Here is a 19,859-nt window from a genome sequence, read left to right as displayed (position 1 = left end):
TAAGAAAATGGTGTTGGTATTCACTGACCTTCCCACCATTTTTTCTAGTGTGAAACAGCCCCAGACACATGACCCCCTTTCTGTTGTCCCTCTTCCCTCGGATGTTCCCCCGGATGGGTATAATAATACAAATGGGTTTTCTCTATTTATTTTTATTTTTTTATTTTTTTTTTGGCTTATTATGAAATGAAGAAGATAAAAAGAGGTGAAAGAGATGGTTTTGAAAATCACTTGGAGGAGAAAGTGGGCTAGTTACGCATTGGCGATAAGGACACTTGGTGCTTCTTAAAGGGAAAAGACAGGAGGAAGAAAGTAGAACAAGGTTATGGGAAAAATAAATAAAGTTATTTTTGAAAAAGTTGTGTTTGGAAACTGTGAAAGTGAAAGTCTTCTTTCCAAAGATGCCTTTTTCTATTATCTTCCTTTAATTTTTATAATATTTTTTTAATTAAGGGATTCTTTGAAAATTTTAAACATATGGCAAACACATCATTTTTATAATTAAATTATTTTAATCATCTCAAAATCTAACGTCTCTTAACATTTATACAAAAAAAATAAAATCCAAAAATTATAAACAATGTCATATTGTAAAAGAGAAAAGAGAAATTATTTTGAAAATCTTTCACAAATGTGTACGTCCTTTTCTGAATATGGAAAATAAAGAGGGAATATTCCATTTCCCAAAATTTTCACCTTTAAAAGATGGAAAAAAAAAGGGGAAAAAATGAAAGGGATGATTAGCATTTTGAGTCAACTCGCATGTGGGATATCAAAGTCACGAAGGAGGCGGAGCCAAGTGACCATACATGGATGTCGGCTAGCCAAAATGCGTAATTGCATGCCACGTATCATGGAACCCATGATGCATGCCCATCAAATGACATGACACATGTCTCCCTTTCCAAATGATGTCGACATCCTATTCCGTATGGGGTTTGGGCACCACCCACTGTGAAAAGAGCTTCCCAGTGGTCTCAAGTCTTAGCCCTTCGAGTAAGCATGATGGGTGATGACAATGACATTCACATCCATCCAGACCCTCCATCATGCCCCATCTAGATTTTGATGGGTCATCCATTTCTATCATCATCATCATAAATGTGGACGCAAGCCCTTCAGGTATGCCCATGTGGCACGTCACTATTGGTCAATGTGCACATATGTGCATTCCTTCTGGTACTCTATTTAAAAAAAATTTGGGAAATTTTTTTTTTTCTTTAGATGGCTGCAGATCATTGTCTGGTCTTACACGTGTCATGCTAAGATGGGTCAGTCTTGTCCAACTCAGCTGAGTTTTGAATGCTGACTTGTCATGTGAAGGAAAGAGCATACCAGAGAGTTTGAGGATATTAATATTTACATGGGTCGTCACTATCAAAATTAGTCCCCCACCATAAATATATATAGTTTCACAATTTACAAACCATATATAATATTTATTAGGTCTCGAGCAATAGGTCAATCCAACTTCAAATTAATAAAGAATGACATTAGAATTGATTTCTATGGGTAAACTTATAATATATAGGTAGAAATTCATGACACTTGTATAGAATGACTCATCTATTATATATAAATTTGTTTTAAAGTCACGAAAATTTACAGGATGAAAGTAGACAGTATCTATATGATGTTATCATAGAACAGGTTCATACTTGCATGTGAAGACGCAAAAACTCAAACTCACATATCCCAATATGAAAAGAAAAAGACATATATAACTAACCTAATAACATATGAAGTTGCTAATTTGACTTAAAAACTTAAATTATTAGACAATAACCAATAAAATGTATACCATATTAATAGCATATGTTATTACTTTATAAGTAATTTTAATTTGAAATATAAATATTCTCAATTTTACACCAAATTATTAATTACATAATTAAGATACCAGTCATATGACATGCCATTTTGCATAAACATTATTAGAGTATAGACATGGTTATTTTTGTTCATGAAATTGGCTCCTTCTAGCTAGCACCCTAGCCTTTTGAAGATCAAGCTTATTTTTCTAGTAACCCCAGTTTGCAGTATCGTTGTTGGATTAGTCCAAAGTTCAGTTCAATCAGCGCGATTATCGGTCAATAATTTGGATTTGGAGGGCCACTGACACTACTAATATATGCTTCTTGCCTAACAAAATCAGTGAAGATTCTAGACAAGCTTAACACATGCCTGGTTGTATCTGGGGGAAAGTCTTAAGGTAAAGTCCTCAGTTGACTTGATCAAAATTATAGGTCTGGGACCCTGGGTGAGCAGCATTGCTCCAGAAAATTCAGTAAACTAAGATAAATCTTCCGGGAAAGGATCAAACACGCCACGCGAAGATATGACAGTTGCTGATAGATGATGCTGCTGCCAACCCGACAAGTTGGAAATGGATGATGAACTTGGAAACTAGACTGTTTAATCTGTGAATATAGCAGATACATTGAAAACAACATAATTAAGTTGTTAGAAAAGGAGCAGTTTCATTAATGGTCCAGCTCCAATTTAGAAAAAAAAACGGAGTTTAGTTGAATGAAATGGGGACATTGGCAATGTTTTTGGATGAGAAGTGATCAACATAAGGGACCCTTTTAACTGCAATTTGATGAGTTGGTGAGCTACATGTATGATCCAGCATTTACTGATCTGCATGCTTGTTTCTAGTTGGCAGTAGCAGGTAATTTCAGGGTGTCTGGTCTTTCTTTCTCTTTTGTGGATTCAGTTTTGGGCCAAGTGGAATAAGTTGGAGAGTTAAAAACAAAAACTGGGTCATGGTTATCATCAGGAGAAACAGCCATTTTAGCTTTTTGGAAAAGCAAAAAGATTGGTGGAAGATAAAGGGGGAGAACTGAAATGAAGTGGGTGTTTCTAGAGGGGATGAGAGGTGGATCATCCTGTTGAGGAGATGGGACTGGGAAAGCTGGGGATTGAATTTTCTTATCAGGTTTAGGCATTTTCTTCTGTTGAAGGACATAATGTTAGGGTACGAAAAAATGATTGATCAAGACAATTCAACATGTAGGTCTATTGAAATCAGGTGCAACTCAAGAATCACATGGATTGTCTGTAGCTACTGTAGTTTATTAACACTTGCTGTTTAGAGGGCAGCATTTTGATTTGCTCGGTTTAATCGGATATTTAACTAATCTTGTCCATTTAAAGAGGAGCTGACTGTACTCATTGAAGGCTCTTTATCTGATCATATCTTGGGTATGGAGGAGAGTGACATATGCTTGTGATGGGGGCATGAATCGGCAATGTTATTGTCACAAGTATTTCGATACTTCATCCTAATTAAGCCGTTATATCGGTTATTGTCACAACTAGAAATCACAATTCTCTTACTATTCCTCTTATGTTTGGTCCCAAGTTTCCAACATTTTACTTCTCCATTCACCTTTCTTTGAGAAACCAGTTCACTGTGGTTCCAGTGAGGGTTTCTGATTGCGTTATCTTCATATCTATATCCAATTATTCAAAAGCCCTGTTAAGGTGGAGAGCTTCTAGGAAAATACTCCTAATTAATGTAACTTTCTCTCATATGATTCATACAGCTATGTCTAAAATGCCTGCACAAGGAAGTAATAAATATGGATTTGAATTAGGGAGACTCACACATGAGCTTCTCAAGTCTCATTTATGTTTTCTAGTTAATAGGTGTTTGGTTGGAAAGAAGAAGAGTTGATGGGATGTGGAGGACCATTGGGAAGGTGGATAGGGGGAATTCACCTCAGAAACCTTAGCCAATTACCATAATAATGGCAAGAGCCAAGAACAGAGAAAGATTCCACCAACATTAAAGGCAGGAAACCATAAGAATTCTTAACCCAAGTCATGTCAACAACAGCAATAACTCCTTTCACTTCTCTCCACAGTGGACATAAATGAAGAAAGGAGGAGGGAATGTAACTGTAAAGATAACTGTAATAACAGAACCATAATGAATGAAATTTATAATGCATGGAAGGACATACATGGGATTATTTTTTTTACATACATTACATATATATAAATATTTGTTTAGAATGGTAATGTTTGTAGGACTAGGGTTGATCCACCACAGGCTCTTGGAATTTGTGCATGAGACTTTGGGAGTCAAATTGGAGAGGAACAAGGGATCTATAAAAGATCTGGTCTTATTTGGTCGGTTATAACTGTCCTTTTGTGTCTGTTCTTCCTCCATTGATTTTGCTGCCCCTTTATTCATTGTTCAGATACCCTTCTCCTTTAAACAACTGGACTTGGAAATGATGGAATCATAGCTTTTGAGAAGAAGAAGCCCCCTCCATTGGAACTCATCCTAAGAACAAAACAATTCCATGTCTTCTAAGGTTTCTTTTCTCCCAAGTTCTCTTCCAAATCCTCCTCACACACACACTGGAAAAGACCAAAAGTAAGGGTTAATTACGAGAGTATGATACAAGTGTTTGTGGGTGTGTCTAAGAAAGAGAATTAATTAGTATATTTATTATACTTCATTTTTTTTTTCTCTGGCCTGAGACAAGATTTGAGGGCTTACCAGATGTTGGTAGGGCAGCTCAGTTTATTATTTTAATTGAAAGAACACAAGTTGTTGCTGATGAGTCCAGATGGATTAATGAACTTCTGTCTTTGATCATCCACATCCCACAATAGACTACCATTATCCTGAAAATGATGTGCTTGTCATAGTTAGCAAGATAGATTTTTCCCCCCTTCCAATCACATGATTTCTTTCTAATTTTCTAGTCAAAATAAAAGGTGGAATTAGTTAATTATACAGTGTCCTTTCATTATGAAGAGTAGGATCATTTTCACATTAGATATAAATACAATGTGGGGTAAGGAAAAATAAAAGAAAGAAAGAAAAGAATTACCTGTGAGAAGACATTTAGCCTTTGCCCCTGGTGAAATAAAATTGAAGCTGAAGTGTCCATAACAGGATAGTTATTTGTTGCAGTGAAGGTGGTGGTTGTATCAGCATAAGCTGTGGGCTGGGAAGGACTGCATTGTTGCAGAGATGGCAGTGGTGATGTCAAGGCACTCAATCTCTGAATATTCATGTCAGAGACAAAGATCCCATCAGCTTCAATGAAGGAAAAAGGATCAAATATTGATAACACATAAATGGGCTTCAAGGGGTGGGTTTTTTTTTTTTTTTTCCTATTACCTCTGGCCTCACCATGAGTGCATCTAGGTCCATGCCAAAGTCATAGAACATAGGATTCACAGAAGCAAGCTTCATAGAGAGGAACTGTAAAAAAAGGAACTGGTTCAGTTACATTTCACATGGATATAAGTTTCATTAGAACTTAGAAGTATACAAACACTTTCCTAATTATTAATTAATTAATTACCTCTACTTGATTCTGTAGGGACTGGACATAGTTGATTATTTCATCCAACATAAGGGCCTTTCCAGTAACCTATATTTCAAGCCAAACCACATGACAGTGTCAGAAAAATACTTGTCTAGGAAAAACAAGTCATTATCATTTAGAAGAGAATCAACTTCACCTTGTCACAACCAGGAACAAGTGCTTGCAAGAGCTTCATCCTCTCACTGATTTTCTCTCTTCTTACCTGGAACCCATTTGAAGAAAATGAATAGTTGTAAGAATAGGGTGAGAAATTCTTTTAGAAACTATTCTGGTAGGTACCAAAACATTGAAAACTCTGTGATTTGTTGTTGGGGTATTATGGGAAACTAATGCCTTAATAAATGTAACAAAGACACTGGGTTCCATGGGCTTTTAATAATTAATATTAGTGAACAGTAGTACCCTCTCTGCAAGGCTGTGGCTGTCTGTTGCTTGGCCCCTCCTTGCTCTTACATGAATGTAGCCGGTTGGAGGCTCTTCAGAGGCTTTCTTCTGATCCTTCTTGTCTGCTTTGAGCTGCTCCTCTTCTCCATCCTTCACCAGACCACTGCCTTTCTTTGCCTTCTTTCCTTTCCCTTCTCTTGCATCCTAATGAAATTAATAAACCATGGCAAACTTCCAAATCAATCAACAAATTAAGATCAAAAGGTTCAAAATATGAAAAATATGAGGACAGCCCACTTGAATAGGAATCCAGTATATGTATTCTTGAAGCTCAGTTTCAGGTGGACTTTTTACCTTCGATTGAGCAGAAGTCAAGGAAGACCCATCTCTGCTCTTCCTCTTCCTCTCCCTCTCTATGGGAGCCACCTTCTGGGTGACCTGTTCACCAAGTTCAAGCCTATCCACCACTGACGAAGAGTCTGTGCTCAGTTTCTGGGTCACACAAGGCTCATTGTCACTGAGAGTGACCTTTGAGCTGTGTTGAAGAGACGTACTTTCATGAACCCTAGCATCAGCAGGAACCTCATGAAGAGATTCAGAAGGGAAAAACTGAGAGAAACAAGTGGTGGTGTTCCCTTCCTCCATAAAACCAGACATCTTAATGGGAGTACTCGGCAAGAAAACTGAGTCAAGAAGAAAAGGTGGGTGTTGATACGAAAAGGCTGCCATTTTAAGAGCTTCAAAAATTGAAAATGGAAGCCTTCAAGAAAATGATGGAGGAGAGGCAAAAGCTTGCAGTCAAGTAAAGTGGGTCTGAGACAATCTAAGAGGTCGGGTTTATATAAAGATGAGGGAAGAGAGAGAAGGCACCCAAAGTATAACTCATCCCCATGCAAAGCTTCTGTACATTTGACTGGTCTTATCACACTCTCTCTCTCCCCCTAAGGTAAGAGATTAAGTAATTAAAGTTTTAAGCTATGATGTATCTCTTCTCATCTACTAGAAAAGAAAAGAAAAAAGTTGTGATACATCTCTGGACTTCTCCAGTTGAATACTTTTTAATAAATAAAAAGTACATTTTCCCTGGTTTTTTGTTTGTTTTCTATTGCTGCAAGGACATGATATCAATGATTCAGATTTTCAGACATAGAATTTATGATTCTGTTATTGAAAAACAGTTCACCATAATGGTTTTGGCCACCCCTTCTCATAGAAATGGGCAGTGTGTCACCGTGTTGTCTATTTTTTCATTTTCTTTTAACTTTTCATGGTACAGAAATACCCACTTATGGCCCTATGGGAGTTTGAAATCCAAGCAACCAATAAAAAAAAAAAAACAAAAATTTTCCTTTTTTGATAAATAGGCATTGGGCTAAGTTAATAGTAGGGGCCTAGCTTCTCAGCATGATGGACTGTCAAAATCACTTAATTGTTGATGCCATTGTTTGTACACTGTAAAAAACCTTGGTTTAGATGGGTTTGAATAAGAGGTTTTGTCATTTGTGGGGTTGGTATTTAAAGCATCTTGATGGGTACCATCAAAGAAAGAAAAAAAAGTTTACTGCTAGTAGAAAACAACAGAATTGAGAGAGAGAGAGAGAGAGAGAGAGGTCTCCATGTCATTCAGTGATTTACAAAAGCTGTACTTAGCAGCAGGCTCAGCTTTTGGTGTGCACTGCCTCTTACATACCAAAGTTCATTTTCCTTGATATTTCACCTCTTTCCTTTCACATTTTTATGATTTGATATTAATTTTCTTTTTAAAATTTTCCCAACATAGCTAAAACAAACATTTAACTTCTTTGTCTTGTGGTCTCTTCCATAAATCCCTCTATTATTATTGCCACTATTATTTTTTAGTTCAATAAGTCCAAAGCTTCTTGTCTTAGTTGTTATCATTTTCTTGCCATTCAATTATGAGGTGATCTGTACTTGCATAAAGAAATACCAAAGTATTTATGTTCATTTAAAATAATTCATTAACTAAAACACTTAGTCTAAATGTTAATAATGTCTATCAAAATGATTTGAATCCTCCCATTCAACAATTTTGTCAATAGATGTAATCTATAATCACACTATGTTTATGGTACTCATGGTCTCTATCATTACAAGTTTTAGCCATCATTGTCTCAATTTATTTTAATTACATTTATATTTTACACACGTTTGCATGACTTTTGTTCTAATGGCTTTTAGCTGGCAATGAACTATGCCTAGATTTTCATATGAAATCATTTCAAATCATCCCAAATCAAACCCTAATTCACATCACACAAATTTTAGTGGGCAAACGAAAGCAAAAGAAGATTTAAAACAAAGTGGCAACCCAAGTGTCAATATCAAGGGTATGAATATATGGTGTAGGGAGTAGAGCAAAGAAATGAAGCAACAAGGAGTCAAGGACTGATATAAGTAGAAGAAGAATCATTGAGGGAGAGAGATGAGATGCAGGCCAGGTGTTGATCCAAGATGTGAGCCAGTTGTCATGAAGAAGCCAGTAAAAGGTGATCAATCCCTAAAAGCACCTGCAAAGACTAGATAAAAAGCCAGTCATCAATCAACGAATCACCATTTCAAGTGGCGGAACTTGTGCCTCATACTAATGATATGAGGCTATGGGAGAGCCCACACCCCTTTATTCACTTCCAAATTCCAATACTCTTTTTAGTGTATGTTGAAATTCTAAGCTTTGGGTCAAATTGGTTGCGTGAAAAAAGATTTTTTATTTTCTTCTTTCCTTTCTAAATAATTGTTCAAAATATCATTTAGAATTTTGCAGGCCATCCATAAAAAGTGTTGTTGAAAACAGTTTTTTGTTACTTAAAGAATTTACTTTCAAAACAAATCATTTTGTAAAACATATTTTAAATACTTTTTTTTTTAATTTATTTTTTGAAAATGATCCAAGCCCTTTACTTTTTTTTGACAAAAAAACAAAAAAAAGGGATTTGGAAAGAAATGTAGAATTTTTCCAGTCGGCGAAAAGCATGGTGAGATCAGTTTGTTTATAGATTTTATATATCTTGATAGGCACACAATCACACATCATTTTCTTCTTTCAACTTCACATGGGTCTCTTGCATCCCCTAATGGATTAGAAGTCACATCCATGTTTTATGGTTCTTAATAATTATAATTTGCAGAATCAGTCTGAAACCATATATGCTATTGAGGTGGATATTAAAAAAGGGAAAGAAAAAGAAAGAGAAAGAAAATACAGTTTATAAATACACGGTTTCTAAATTTGTATTAAGTTTCACTTTTTGTATTGAAATTTGGACTAAGGGCTAATTTGACTAAAAACTCGCATATTTGAAATTTTTTTATTATATAAAAATAAATGAAACTCGTCAAATGAAGGATAATTTTAAGACTGACATGGTCCAAAACCTTGCCCTCTGCCGATGCCTTCGGCGCAGGGGCACAAGGATACAGAAAGTGGGCCGAGGTGTGTCCATAAACGGGACCCAGATGTATGTGGCTAATGTCCTCCCTTGTTTCTAGCTCTTATATAATGTAACCAAGTATGTGAGCTTTAACGTACTTGGTCTTGGCCTATTTTGTAGTCAGCTTTGATCATTTGTTTAGCTGTGGCTTGACTAAGTTTTGAACCAAGCGAACGGTTTTACAAGGACAAGAAAATGATCCAAGTTTGGTGTTTTCCAGGCAAAATTTGACCTTCAATTTTAGGGCTTCAAGTCGTCATTGGAATGACGAGGATTCGTGGTTTGAATCACTTACAGACGATTACCACTAGCAATCGGAATGTAATCAGAGAACATACGCCTTATATAGAAACAAGTACGTCTTTTTCGAGCTCATAAAACAATGATTTAACCGAAAAAAATTGATGGTCAAAGCAGCATTGTATGTGCCTTTGATTTGGGTTATGGATGTGGCCTGTGGGGGCCTGCCTGTTACTCCAAATCAACTGGATCACAGCTCAGCTCCAGATGCTTGAAATTTGCCATACCAGGTAAAAACCAGCTACAAAAGTGGAAGGCAAACCGTAGAATCAGGCTTTGATCTGGGTCACAGCTCACATGGCTCAGCTCCACAGGACATGTCCGCAGCCCATGTTTATTGCATTCAGTTGAAATTGGGACAGTGCCCTTAAAGCTATGGTACGCTGCCCATAAAGAGCCTTTTGTGCCCCTGCATGTGAAGCAGAGAGAAAGAGCCTCGAGATTTGAACTCATCCAACAAGAGACAAAAGTTGATGCATGTATTTTTATAGGATAATGGTCTTCCCCAGCTACAATATTTTCCATGATGCATATGAAGTATGAACTTGGGAATTTGGGAAAAGAGATGAAGAGTGATAGTATCTGAAAAAGAAGTTCGGCATAGATTTCAAGCTGGAATGGAATGGGAGCAGAGTATGTGTTTCACATGGAACCCACATGGAAAGAGAAAATTTCCCTGATGGAAACCACCTCAATTATTCAATTGAATTGCTGTTGTGGAATAGTTAGCATCTGAATCATTTTGGTGGATTTCAGTGAAATGTACTATACAAGTCACGCCTCTCCAATTGAAACTCCCAACATTGGTTAACCTTTGGATCACTCCTCGGGAAGTGATAGAGAATTTTGTCCTTGTCATGTAACAATTGGTGGTTTATGATGTAAATAGGGAGCCATTTATGATGTCATTTGAATAGAATTCTCAACTATGGGGTTCTAAACTTCTTAACATCATTTACCCCTTATTTAAATGGAGGGAGATTCATGTTTTTCCATAGTGGTATTCTACCAAATACCATTTTCTTTACTTTAAAGTTTTTATTTATTTATTTTTAAATATGGTATCTAAATATAAAATTTAATTACAACGTAGGGTGATTTTATTGCTTTTTGTAGCATGTTGTATTGTAAGCAATAATTGAAAAAATGAAAAATACTTTGAAATTTTTTTAATTATAGGTATAATGTGCTCATGGAGAATAAGTTGAAAAATTATTTTGCAAAATTTTGTTCCTGAAAAGTCTAAAGTTTTGTTTGGGAAGTGTTTTTTAAAAGACTTCTAGAAACGGTTTTTGAAAGTTGTTTTGTAAAATAAAGAATTGTTTAAGAGCCTAAAATAGTAATTTTTTATATTTTTTAAAATAAAATTTTGAAATAATCTTTAAAAAATATTCTCTAAAAATAGCATATTTTCTGTTTTTAAGAATTAAAAAAATGTTTTATTTTCTAGTTATCAAACATGTTCTCTAATTTATTATTTTGAAAAACATAAAAATATTTTTGAAAATAGGTATAAAATTTGGCCTTAGTTTTTTGTATGGTAATCTAGTAGGTCAAGGTAAAATCAAAGCACAAACACATCGATCATCTCACTCAAGCTCAACTTTGGTAAAAGTAAACAATGGCCAAAATGGAGGCAGCCCAATGCACAAGGCGACGAGTGATTGAATTATAAGGGCAGCCTATACCCTCTTTTGGGGCCCTTCGCTCAGTCCTCCCTCTATCCCCTTTCTTCCTCTTGACTTTGATGAGCCCTGCACATGAAAACGCCATTAATGAAGGCTGAAGAGGAATTGCTGGCTACCCCACCAGGATGTGGCTGTCCCAACTCCGTAAATCTGACCTATACGGTCCCAATGGAAATGATGAAGGTGATCTACATACACCCTCTCCAAGAGGTAAGAGATGTTGTCAATTAATCACATTTTCATTGTTTGTCTTCTTTATCCTAAAAGTCTCACAATTTAAAGAGGCATAAGGGCTTTTATCAGACATATTGTCCTTAAGGACTGTGGAATTACAGGGGATGCTTTTGGAAGTAAACTGGTATCAAGTCCTTTCGGACTGTGAAGCGTATCTATGGAGAGTGACTAGTCGGCTAAACGTGATTTCTGGGGGCGATTTTTGTCATCATTTTGACTGGTATCTATCGGTGTCTAATCTTCAGTTTGAGCCATTTCTCCTCACTACTTTCCGTACGGCCATGTAGTAATTGTGTTTGGATTATAAACCTTTCATCCCAAACTGTCACATTACTCTTAAGGCTTAAGAGGAATAGTAGGGATAGTGGGAACACTGGGAATAGTTTTATGTTCATGAAACATAAGTTTTATTTTGGCATGAAAACAAGAAGATGGGTTTGCCCATCATGGGAAAAGTCTCTGTTGGCATGAATCTCATGGCTGAAATCAAAGCATTCTCCGCATGCTTCAATCTATACAAAGATGGTAATATTTCTTGGTGGGTGAAGTGAAAGACATATGCCTACCTCCCGGTTACAAGTGCCAAACGACCTTACTGGGCTTTTTAGTCACCAAAGTTCCAAAAACCTGGACCAGCCCCCCACCTCTTCTAGGGTTTATTTTTTTAAGAATTAGATCCTTTCTGCTTCCTTTAACTACCACATTGCTCACCTGCAAGGGACCCCCATATCAGTTGGTGCCCTTGAGTTGCCTAAACTTGTTAAGTATTCGACAAGTTGGTTGGACTATGATTCCTTATCTTGGCCTCAATGTGGCTGAAAAGGGTCACTTCAAGGGGTTGATAAGTCGGCTATGATGAATTTCTTTCCTATAAACCATTCACTTACTACACTAGAAAGCATTTACGGAAGAAGACAACCAGTGGATGTGCCGCAACCGACTGAAAAGCAGTGTTGTAACTGGATTATGCCAATTTTCATGCACCAGTATCAAAATCTAGACATGGTTATTAGAAGATTACGCAATCTCCATTCACGCTAGTATCTGAAAATGGATGCTGCCGGACCCATTGCAGACGCATTGAAACACAAACTTCCAACACGTCTTGGGATTGTGGTGGAACTCAATTGGACACATCTCAGATTTCCACAAAGTACACCCTCTGAATTGCGGCTTCTGATTTGAATACTTGAAAGGTCTAGTTGGGGGTTTGTGATCAACTTGCAGTTATTTCTGATATTATGCCAGGAAAAAAAAGCTAAATGAATCTTATGATTTTTAGACTTGCTTCATGCACATGTAGAATCAGAGAGGGTAGGGATAATAAAGCTTCATGCACATGTAGAATCAGAGAGGATAGGGATAATAAAAGGCTATTGCCTTGAAAAAGAACAAAATGTTGAATGATACCTGTGTAATGACTCAGCAAAATGCAAGGTCACCATCTTCTAGGCTGTCAAGTTAGACACTGCACATTCACAAAAGATGACACCCAATAAGGTACCAAGTGGGAGCTGCACCATGATTATGTTTTGAGGTAAAATGCTAACTTCTTCACATACAAGCTGGTCCGGCTGCGCTTCAATTTTGTACTGGGCCACAGCCCCATACATGAGACAACATAGATTTGCCAGCTCTTCCATGGGTATTGAGCCAGGTTTTTTTTTCAGCCTCCATCTTTCCTAAATATTTGAGAATTTCCTCCACTTAGATGGTTCTTTGGGCTTTTGTAAAATTCATTTCTGCTCCTTGTTGTCATAGAATATATTCTGGTTGGAAAAGATTCTGTCACTTTCTCCAGAATATGACCAAAGGTTCTTCTATAAAGGAATTCAGAATTCGAAGCAGAAACTCATAGATGACTAATCTATGAGCAAATTGGTGAATAAGAAGAAAACAATAAATTTGAAAGGCAGTGAACAGTGGCACATCAGGATCAGTAATACCAGAAATACAACAAAATACAAGCATGGGAGAATTTGACACTGCCTTTTTCACAGTGACAAAGCATGTTATATCTACAACACCTGCATTGTGTTTTGCATAGGACAAGCTGAGGCACATTTGCTGATTGAGGAAAGAACGATATTATCCAAAAAAATAGAGAGTAGATCATGAATTCACCAGATAGTCAACAAGCAGTAACAAATTCAAACAGAAGGTACATCCAGACAAAAGAGAAGAATTGTGCATTATTAGATGGGCAAAGGAAAATTTTTAATCAATGAAGATCCATAAAAAAACGTCACAGTAAGGTACATGGCAGACTACAAGTGATCAGATCACAAAAACCTGTAGTTATTTTATTGGGAATTCCTCTAAGTGGGAAAACCAAGATTATAGCATCACCTAAGATTCAAGTTGCAACTTCACCTCAAGTTCCTAGAGGTTTCGAGGATGTAAACAAAACCATCCCCTCAAAAATAAAAAATAGCTACAAAAATGAGAATGATGCAAAGATACTGTCTGTCTTGAATAGAATACAGCACCCATCCCCAGTGATGCCATTTATAGCATCCATCCATGCAACCCCCATATTATTGATCCGCCAAAAGTAAATTCCCTTCTCAAATTCAACATAAAAATTGTGTTTAATGATAGATCATCAGCTCAATTTCACACCTTTGCAGGAACAGTGGCAGCAGGAGCAGGAGTAACACCTCCAGTTGTTGGCCTATGGATAGCAACAAAACCTTGTTAGCATTTTATTCAAATAAAATTGGGAACAGGACAGTGAATGTAACTACCCAGAAATAGATCCTTCAAACATGTTAGATAGTACCAGGAACATGGCAAAACAAAGAAGAATTTTAATCAATGAAAGGAGGAGAAACTTACAGCCCAACAAAAACTTTGAAAGTATCGTAGATACCCCATTGGGCTCCTGTAAGGGTTCCAATCATGACTATACGAAGAGGAAGACCACGGGTGAAGAGACCCCACAGTCCTAGATTCTTCACAGCCTGCACCATGGAAATACATCAAAACAAAGTGGGTGAGATCAAGGGGAGAGGTGTATATATAGATCCATCAAATCGATAAGAAGTTAGTTCACTCACATCACCCACAGTCGCCCCCTTGGCATTGTTCAGAAAAGAGACCAGGTTGTCAGCAGGGTGTGACACGATAGCACATAATATACCAGCCACATATCCACCAGCAAAGCTCACCCCAAGTTGCAAAGATTTGCTGCACTGTTCCTTGGGGGTTGGAATGGCATACTTATATAACATCTCCACAATAGTCTCAAAGGATGCAAACTTCATCATTGTATCTGCGAAATACCCATTTTGATGTCATCAGGAACACTCAAACAGGAGAAACAGCATTTATAAGACATAATTCTTCTGCTCACCAAATTGATGATATGAAACCATATTAGTAGATGCAAACCAAAAAAAGAGAAGCTGAGACATCTGAAAACCTACACCAGAGTTTCCCAAGTAAACCCAAGGTGAAGTGCCCAGAGACTAGACAGAATAGAGAAGCATGTAGGATAGATGAAACATGATATAAGGTATTGAACATTGAGGTGAATTTCTAGGACTGAGCACTCCAGCAGAAGGGGGAACTGAGATAAAACAAGTTGTCGCTTTTTAAGAGACTAGCTATGTGGAAGCGTCAATATAACTCCAAGGGTGGGAGAATCACCTCGATACAAAGCACTCTATCCAGTTTGTCAATTTATCGTATGTCTATCCTCCATTTGCCTAGAGTGGTTATTGGAGCAAATTCAAAGGGATTTTCTGTGGGGAGGTGGGGCCCTAGAGAGAAAACCTCATTTAGTAAGGTGGACAACAATTTGCCTAGATAAGAGAAAAGGGAGGCTGAAGGTGAAAAGCCTTGTCATGCTCAATAAGGCTCTCCTTGGCAAATGGAGTTGGCGATTTGCAAATGAAAAAGAGACATTTTGGAATCAAGTAATAAAGGGGAAATACGGGGAGGAATGTGGTGGGTGGTGTTTTCAAAAAGTTAGGGAGAGGTATAGTGTACGCCTATGGAAAGCAATTAGGAAGTTGGAGCACCTTGTTAGCTCTAGATTTTCTTTGGTGGTGAGAAATGGGCAAAGGGTGAGTTTTTGGAAGGACAAGTGGTGTAGAGTTGCACCTTTATGCGATTCTTTTCCCACCTTATTTGCCATAGCTATTTCCAATGATATGGAACTTTACTATGCAACCAAAAGTAAGCTTCTTTGCTTCCGAAGCGTTTTGGGGAAAAGTTCTAACTTTGGACCAAGTTCAAAAGAGGGAGGGCTTTAGCAAATAGATATTATTTGTGCCAAGCGCATGAGGACTCCATTGACCATCTTCTTCTCCATTACCAAAAGACCATGGAAGTGTGGAAATTGTTCTTGGCTCTGTTTTAAGTGTATTGGGTGTTTCCTTCCTCGGTTAGGGAAACTCTCTTGGGGTGGAAGGGAGCTTTTGTGGGTAAAAAGCGTAGGGCAGTTTGGAATACAGGCCCCTTATGCTTGTTTTGGTCAATTTGGAAGGCAAAGAACAAGATTGCCTTTGAAGATGGGTGTGTGTTCTTGCAAAAGCTGAAAGCATTTTTTGTATTTTTACTTTGGTCGGAATCTAAATTGTTTATAAAAAATGGTCCTTCGACGCTGATTGATTTGGTGGGTTCCCATAGCGGGGGGGTTGTTTTTTGTACATCTTGTTTGGACAATTTTTTGTTTCAGCTGTAAGGGGGTGAGACTCCCTATCTTGTACATCTTAAGTCGCTATTTTAGCATATTTTTGTAATACAATACTCTCACTTATCAAAAAAAAAGAAGTCGTCGCTTTTTGTTACTCCAAAAAATGAAAACCACATGCTGACCAGGCTAAGGCCATGAAACAAGTTGCAGGTAAGAATCTGTGAACAACCGTACAAGGGTTTAAAGAAGATAATTTTACAGGTATGTGGTATTAAGGGTGACAAGACCTTGATAGAGGCAAAACCCTGAAACTTCCTAAACAATCAGATCATTAATAAAATGCCAAAACAAAACCACAATATTATTATTCATTTTTTCTCCTCGTGCAAACAAAACATAAATCCATACCAATTAAAGTGAAATAAAGAAAACAAACAGAAGATCATCCAAAATAGCCAAAAAGAAAATAAGTATTCAATACAGTGAGAAGATTACCAGAGTAAAACCAAAAAACCTCTTGAATAATTGAATAGTTTAACATGAGATGTAAACCCCCTTTTCTTATTTAAGGTCAAAACTGGGCTTCAGAAACATGGCAAATTGCAATAAATTAAGAATTTCTCTATACATGGCAAAACACCTTGTTACCTGACCACTAAAATGTGTTAGCACTAGTTAAAATTACACGGTGATGAGATTCCATATCGGGGGCACATGGGGGTGCTGGGTATTGAAAACTAATAATCGCCACATAAAAAACTTAAACTTATACGTATTATTTAAATTTTGAATGCTTTCCAAATTTCAATGAAATTTAAAGCTTTTCAAAATTTGCAGTTTTTGACGGAGTAGGACCTGAACTCCCAAGAAAATCAAAATTTAAACAATAATTAGAGAGATGTAGCAACAGAAACAGACATCCTAGCTGATACAAGAACGGCATAAAATAACTCATGATTTGATGTTACTTAAAAAATGACATAATTTCAAGCCAAAGAATTATAAAACTTATTTAAGGGAAAGGTAAAAGATGATATTTATTAAACAGCTAAATTTGGATTTTGAACATTCAAATCACAAACTAACAAAATCAGCATAGAGAGAAAAGGAAGAACGCCTAAAACAATCCAATGAGATCTTAAAAATGTAAAATAAATTGAGAGAAGCTCATAGCATGGCCCTACATGCTTGAGGGACTGAATGATGTGTCATGCCCTAAGAATCAAATTATAAGCTATGCATGCAGACAAGAGGATATTAGAAAAATAACACACTAAAAAAAGATGCTATTTAATCACTACAATTCACCAAATAAGGGGAAAAAATAAAGGGATGGTGTAACTGCATAAGCAATTAAGAGGAACAACTATCTCCTCCTACTACCATATATAGAAACACAGGACAAGACAGTGAAATATTTTCAGCTTACATGGAATCTGTCGTCCCCATAGAGGAACAAGACCCTTGTACAACCTGTCAAAATTGGATAAAAATATAAATTAATGTCTTTAGAAAGTACAAATCCACACCATTAAATTATGAAAATCAAATTATTTATAAGAGAATATTACCCAAGAGCACCTTCAGACTTGACAAACTTAGGAAGACCATCCGACAATCCTCTGGCAAAACCAGGCTGAGTTTGGACACGAACCTTCACAGCCTCCATGGGACATAGGGCAACATCAGCAATAATTTCAGCAGATGCAGACCCAGCAAGATAAATCAATATCTTGTACTTGGTTGCATACTCAGGACCAGCAATATCTGAGTAGTATTTCTTAAAGAACTCGTAGAACCCATACTTGCAGGCTCCCTGAGCACTGTAACCAAGCAGGGTTGGTACCCAACCCCTGAAGAAGCCTTTAACTCCCTGCTCCTTGAGTAATACTCCAAATCCAGAAGAGATGCTCTTGTACTTTGTAGGGTCAATCTGCAAGACCAAAAGTTACTCCAATTTTCCTAATAAGAGTCAGAAAAAAGATTCACCCAAGCACATACAGTCGACACATTTATTCAATGTAGCTTCCAAAGATGGAAATGATGGGAAAATAATAAAGAAAAATTTAGACAATGCCTTGCTCCACACAATCAACAAGAAGACAATTAACAAGGTGTGATTCATGCTGCACACTTTTTTTCCCCGTTTGAAGCTTCATGGTGTTAAGGTGTCAGGGGTAGGTTTGCTCCAATCCCCAGGGTGGGTCAACTCATTATTTGTCCGGGTAAATATATAAAAGTATAGGCTAAATCTCCAACCACAAAGGAGAGACTAAGAAAGATCATACATAGCTCTCAAAACCAATACCATGATAACTGCAAATACCCCTAAAATAATAAATAAATAAATATATAAATAAATAAACAAAACACTCAAAACCCTAAAGCAAAACCAAGTCAACAGAAAAACGTCTACCGCAAATCCAGAGTGACTCCCCCTGGATAGACCTTTCCTAGCGATAATTGTACAACAATCTGTTCAGATAAAGAGAGAATAAGCTAAAACTCAGGTTTAATAAACATCTCTTTAAATCTAAGTCCAACCACAAGGTATCGACATCGAAAAACAGTACTAAAGCCAATAAAAATAGAAATCCTTATCAATCAGACAGCATTTTTCATGGATTAAAGAAAATCGAAACATCAGGTCACAGACATACAAGTCTCGATGACAAAAAAATGGTAAAAAACACCACAAATCCAACATCAGCAGTTTCAAACATCAATCCAAACGAAACCAAATCAAAATCGTGGTCGATAAACAAGGAAACATAAATGAAAATGAGACGAAATGAAAATCGAAAACACACCTGCATATTACACTTCACGAGATCGAGAGGAGTAACGGCCATGTGAGTGAGACCACAGCAAAGGGTCCCTCCGACGGTACACGCGGCGTAATAAGCCGGTGAGAACATCGCGATCTTCCCCGGCTCGCTCGGAGCCGGAATCATGAAACTCTTGGACGCTCCTCCATTCGACGACGCCGTACGCAAGGTAGGGTTCCCGCGCACCAAAGTGTCCACATCAAAGAGCTTCTTCGAAACCGGCGTTGTGTAGAGGAAGCTCGGAACGAGTGACTGGCGAGAGTTTTCGATGAAGGCCATTGGAGTTATGTGTAGGGTTACAATTCGCTGATTGGATTCTTCGAGAAGGAAGAAGGGGGGCCGATTTCAGACAGGGAAACAGAGGGATCGGTGGTGGTTAAAAAGGAGTGTTTGGACCGCGAGAAAATCTGGATCTCGCGTCCGCGGTCGAAAATGTCTGCGTTCCCGAAGGAGAGTTCTTCAGCTGCGCTTGCTTTTAGGGGATGTTCTTGACATTTTTGCCCTCCGGTCTTCGTTCAAATTACAACGTTGACTCCCGGTTACCCTTTTCATCACCCTAGTAAATTACATTTTTACCCCCAATTTCCTGGTCCGAATTTTATTTTTATAAATTCGATTAACCACAATTATTTGAAATTTTTTTTTATTTTAAAATTCTTTTATATTTACATAGCAGGTTTTAAAATAATTATATATTTTCTTCCCAATTTCACCTAACACATTTTAACGTGGCTCGGGTTCATATATTATATGAGTATATAATGAGTGAATATATTTTATGTTTGAGAATTTATTTTAAAATATTTTCATTAAAGATGAGATTATTTTCTAAACTTAAAAAGAAAAAAATTAATTAAAAAAATTGCGCTCCCTGGATCATGCCATCACATCTGAGGAGCAATGTTAGAAAATACAGGACTCGTTGACCTGTACCTGATGGCTGAGGATTTTATTTAAATACCTTTTAAATTTTCCTT

The 19,859-nt window shown here is 37.1% G+C and overlaps 2 protein-coding genes and 2 long non-coding RNA genes across 5 annotated transcripts; 1 reads left to right on the top strand and 3 right to left on the bottom strand.

Moving 5' to 3' along the window:
• Nucleotides 1–3,924: 3,924 nt before the first annotated feature.
• Nucleotides 3,925–8,331, bottom strand: LOC100268131 (transcription factor bHLH137-like). The gene is made up of 8 exons (XM_002284428.5): nucleotides 6,096–8,331; nucleotides 5,760–5,945; nucleotides 5,494–5,559; nucleotides 5,334–5,402; nucleotides 5,147–5,230; nucleotides 4,854–5,027; nucleotides 4,517–4,644; nucleotides 3,925–4,374 (listed from the first exon to the last, which is right to left on the bottom strand). The coding sequence occupies exons 1-7, from the start codon at nucleotides 6,468–6,470 to the stop codon at nucleotides 4,549–4,551; spliced, it is 1,050 nt and encodes a 349-aa protein (XP_002284464.1). The 5' UTR covers nucleotides 6,471–8,331; the 3' UTR covers nucleotides 3,925–4,374; nucleotides 4,517–4,548.
• Nucleotides 8,332–10,967: 2,636 nt separating this feature from the next.
• Nucleotides 10,968–13,315, bottom strand: LOC132252802 (uncharacterized). 2 transcript variants are annotated; one of them, XR_009464572.1, is made up of 2 exons: nucleotides 12,823–13,315; nucleotides 10,968–11,244 (listed from the first exon to the last, which is right to left on the bottom strand). It is a non-coding gene; the product is annotated as an uncharacterized LOC132252802 (long non-coding RNA). The 2 variants fall into 2 exon arrangements; XR_009464571.1 differs by lacking the exon at nucleotides 10,968–11,244 and adding an exon at nucleotides 12,350–12,645.
• LOC104882374 (uncharacterized) lies at nucleotides 11,238–11,884 on the top strand. The gene is made up of 2 exons (XR_002032301.2): nucleotides 11,238–11,388; nucleotides 11,514–11,884. It is a non-coding gene; the product is annotated as an uncharacterized LOC104882374 (long non-coding RNA).
• A 311-nt stretch (nucleotides 13,316–13,626) lies between the features above and the next one.
• On the bottom strand, nucleotides 13,627–19,367 carry LOC100261124 (phosphate carrier protein, mitochondrial-like). Its single transcript, XM_002284438.4, has 6 exons — nucleotides 18,865–19,367; nucleotides 17,626–17,987; nucleotides 17,484–17,527; nucleotides 14,472–14,686; nucleotides 14,251–14,375; nucleotides 13,627–14,086 (listed from the first exon to the last, which is right to left on the bottom strand). The coding sequence occupies exons 1-6, from the start codon at nucleotides 19,159–19,161 to the stop codon at nucleotides 14,029–14,031; spliced, it is 1,101 nt and encodes a 366-aa protein (XP_002284474.1). The 5' UTR covers nucleotides 19,162–19,367; the 3' UTR covers nucleotides 13,627–14,028.
• Between the last annotated feature and the right edge of the window lie 492 nt (nucleotides 19,368–19,859).

Source organism: Vitis vinifera, chromosome 17 (assembly GCF_030704535.1).
Source record: "Vitis vinifera cultivar Pinot Noir 40024 chromosome 17, ASM3070453v1".
NCBI lineage: Eukaryota > Viridiplantae > Streptophyta > Magnoliopsida > Vitales > Vitaceae > Vitis > Vitis vinifera.
The sequence above is the reverse complement of the archived record's forward strand: the minus strand, read 5'-3'. Positions and strand labels throughout refer to the sequence as shown.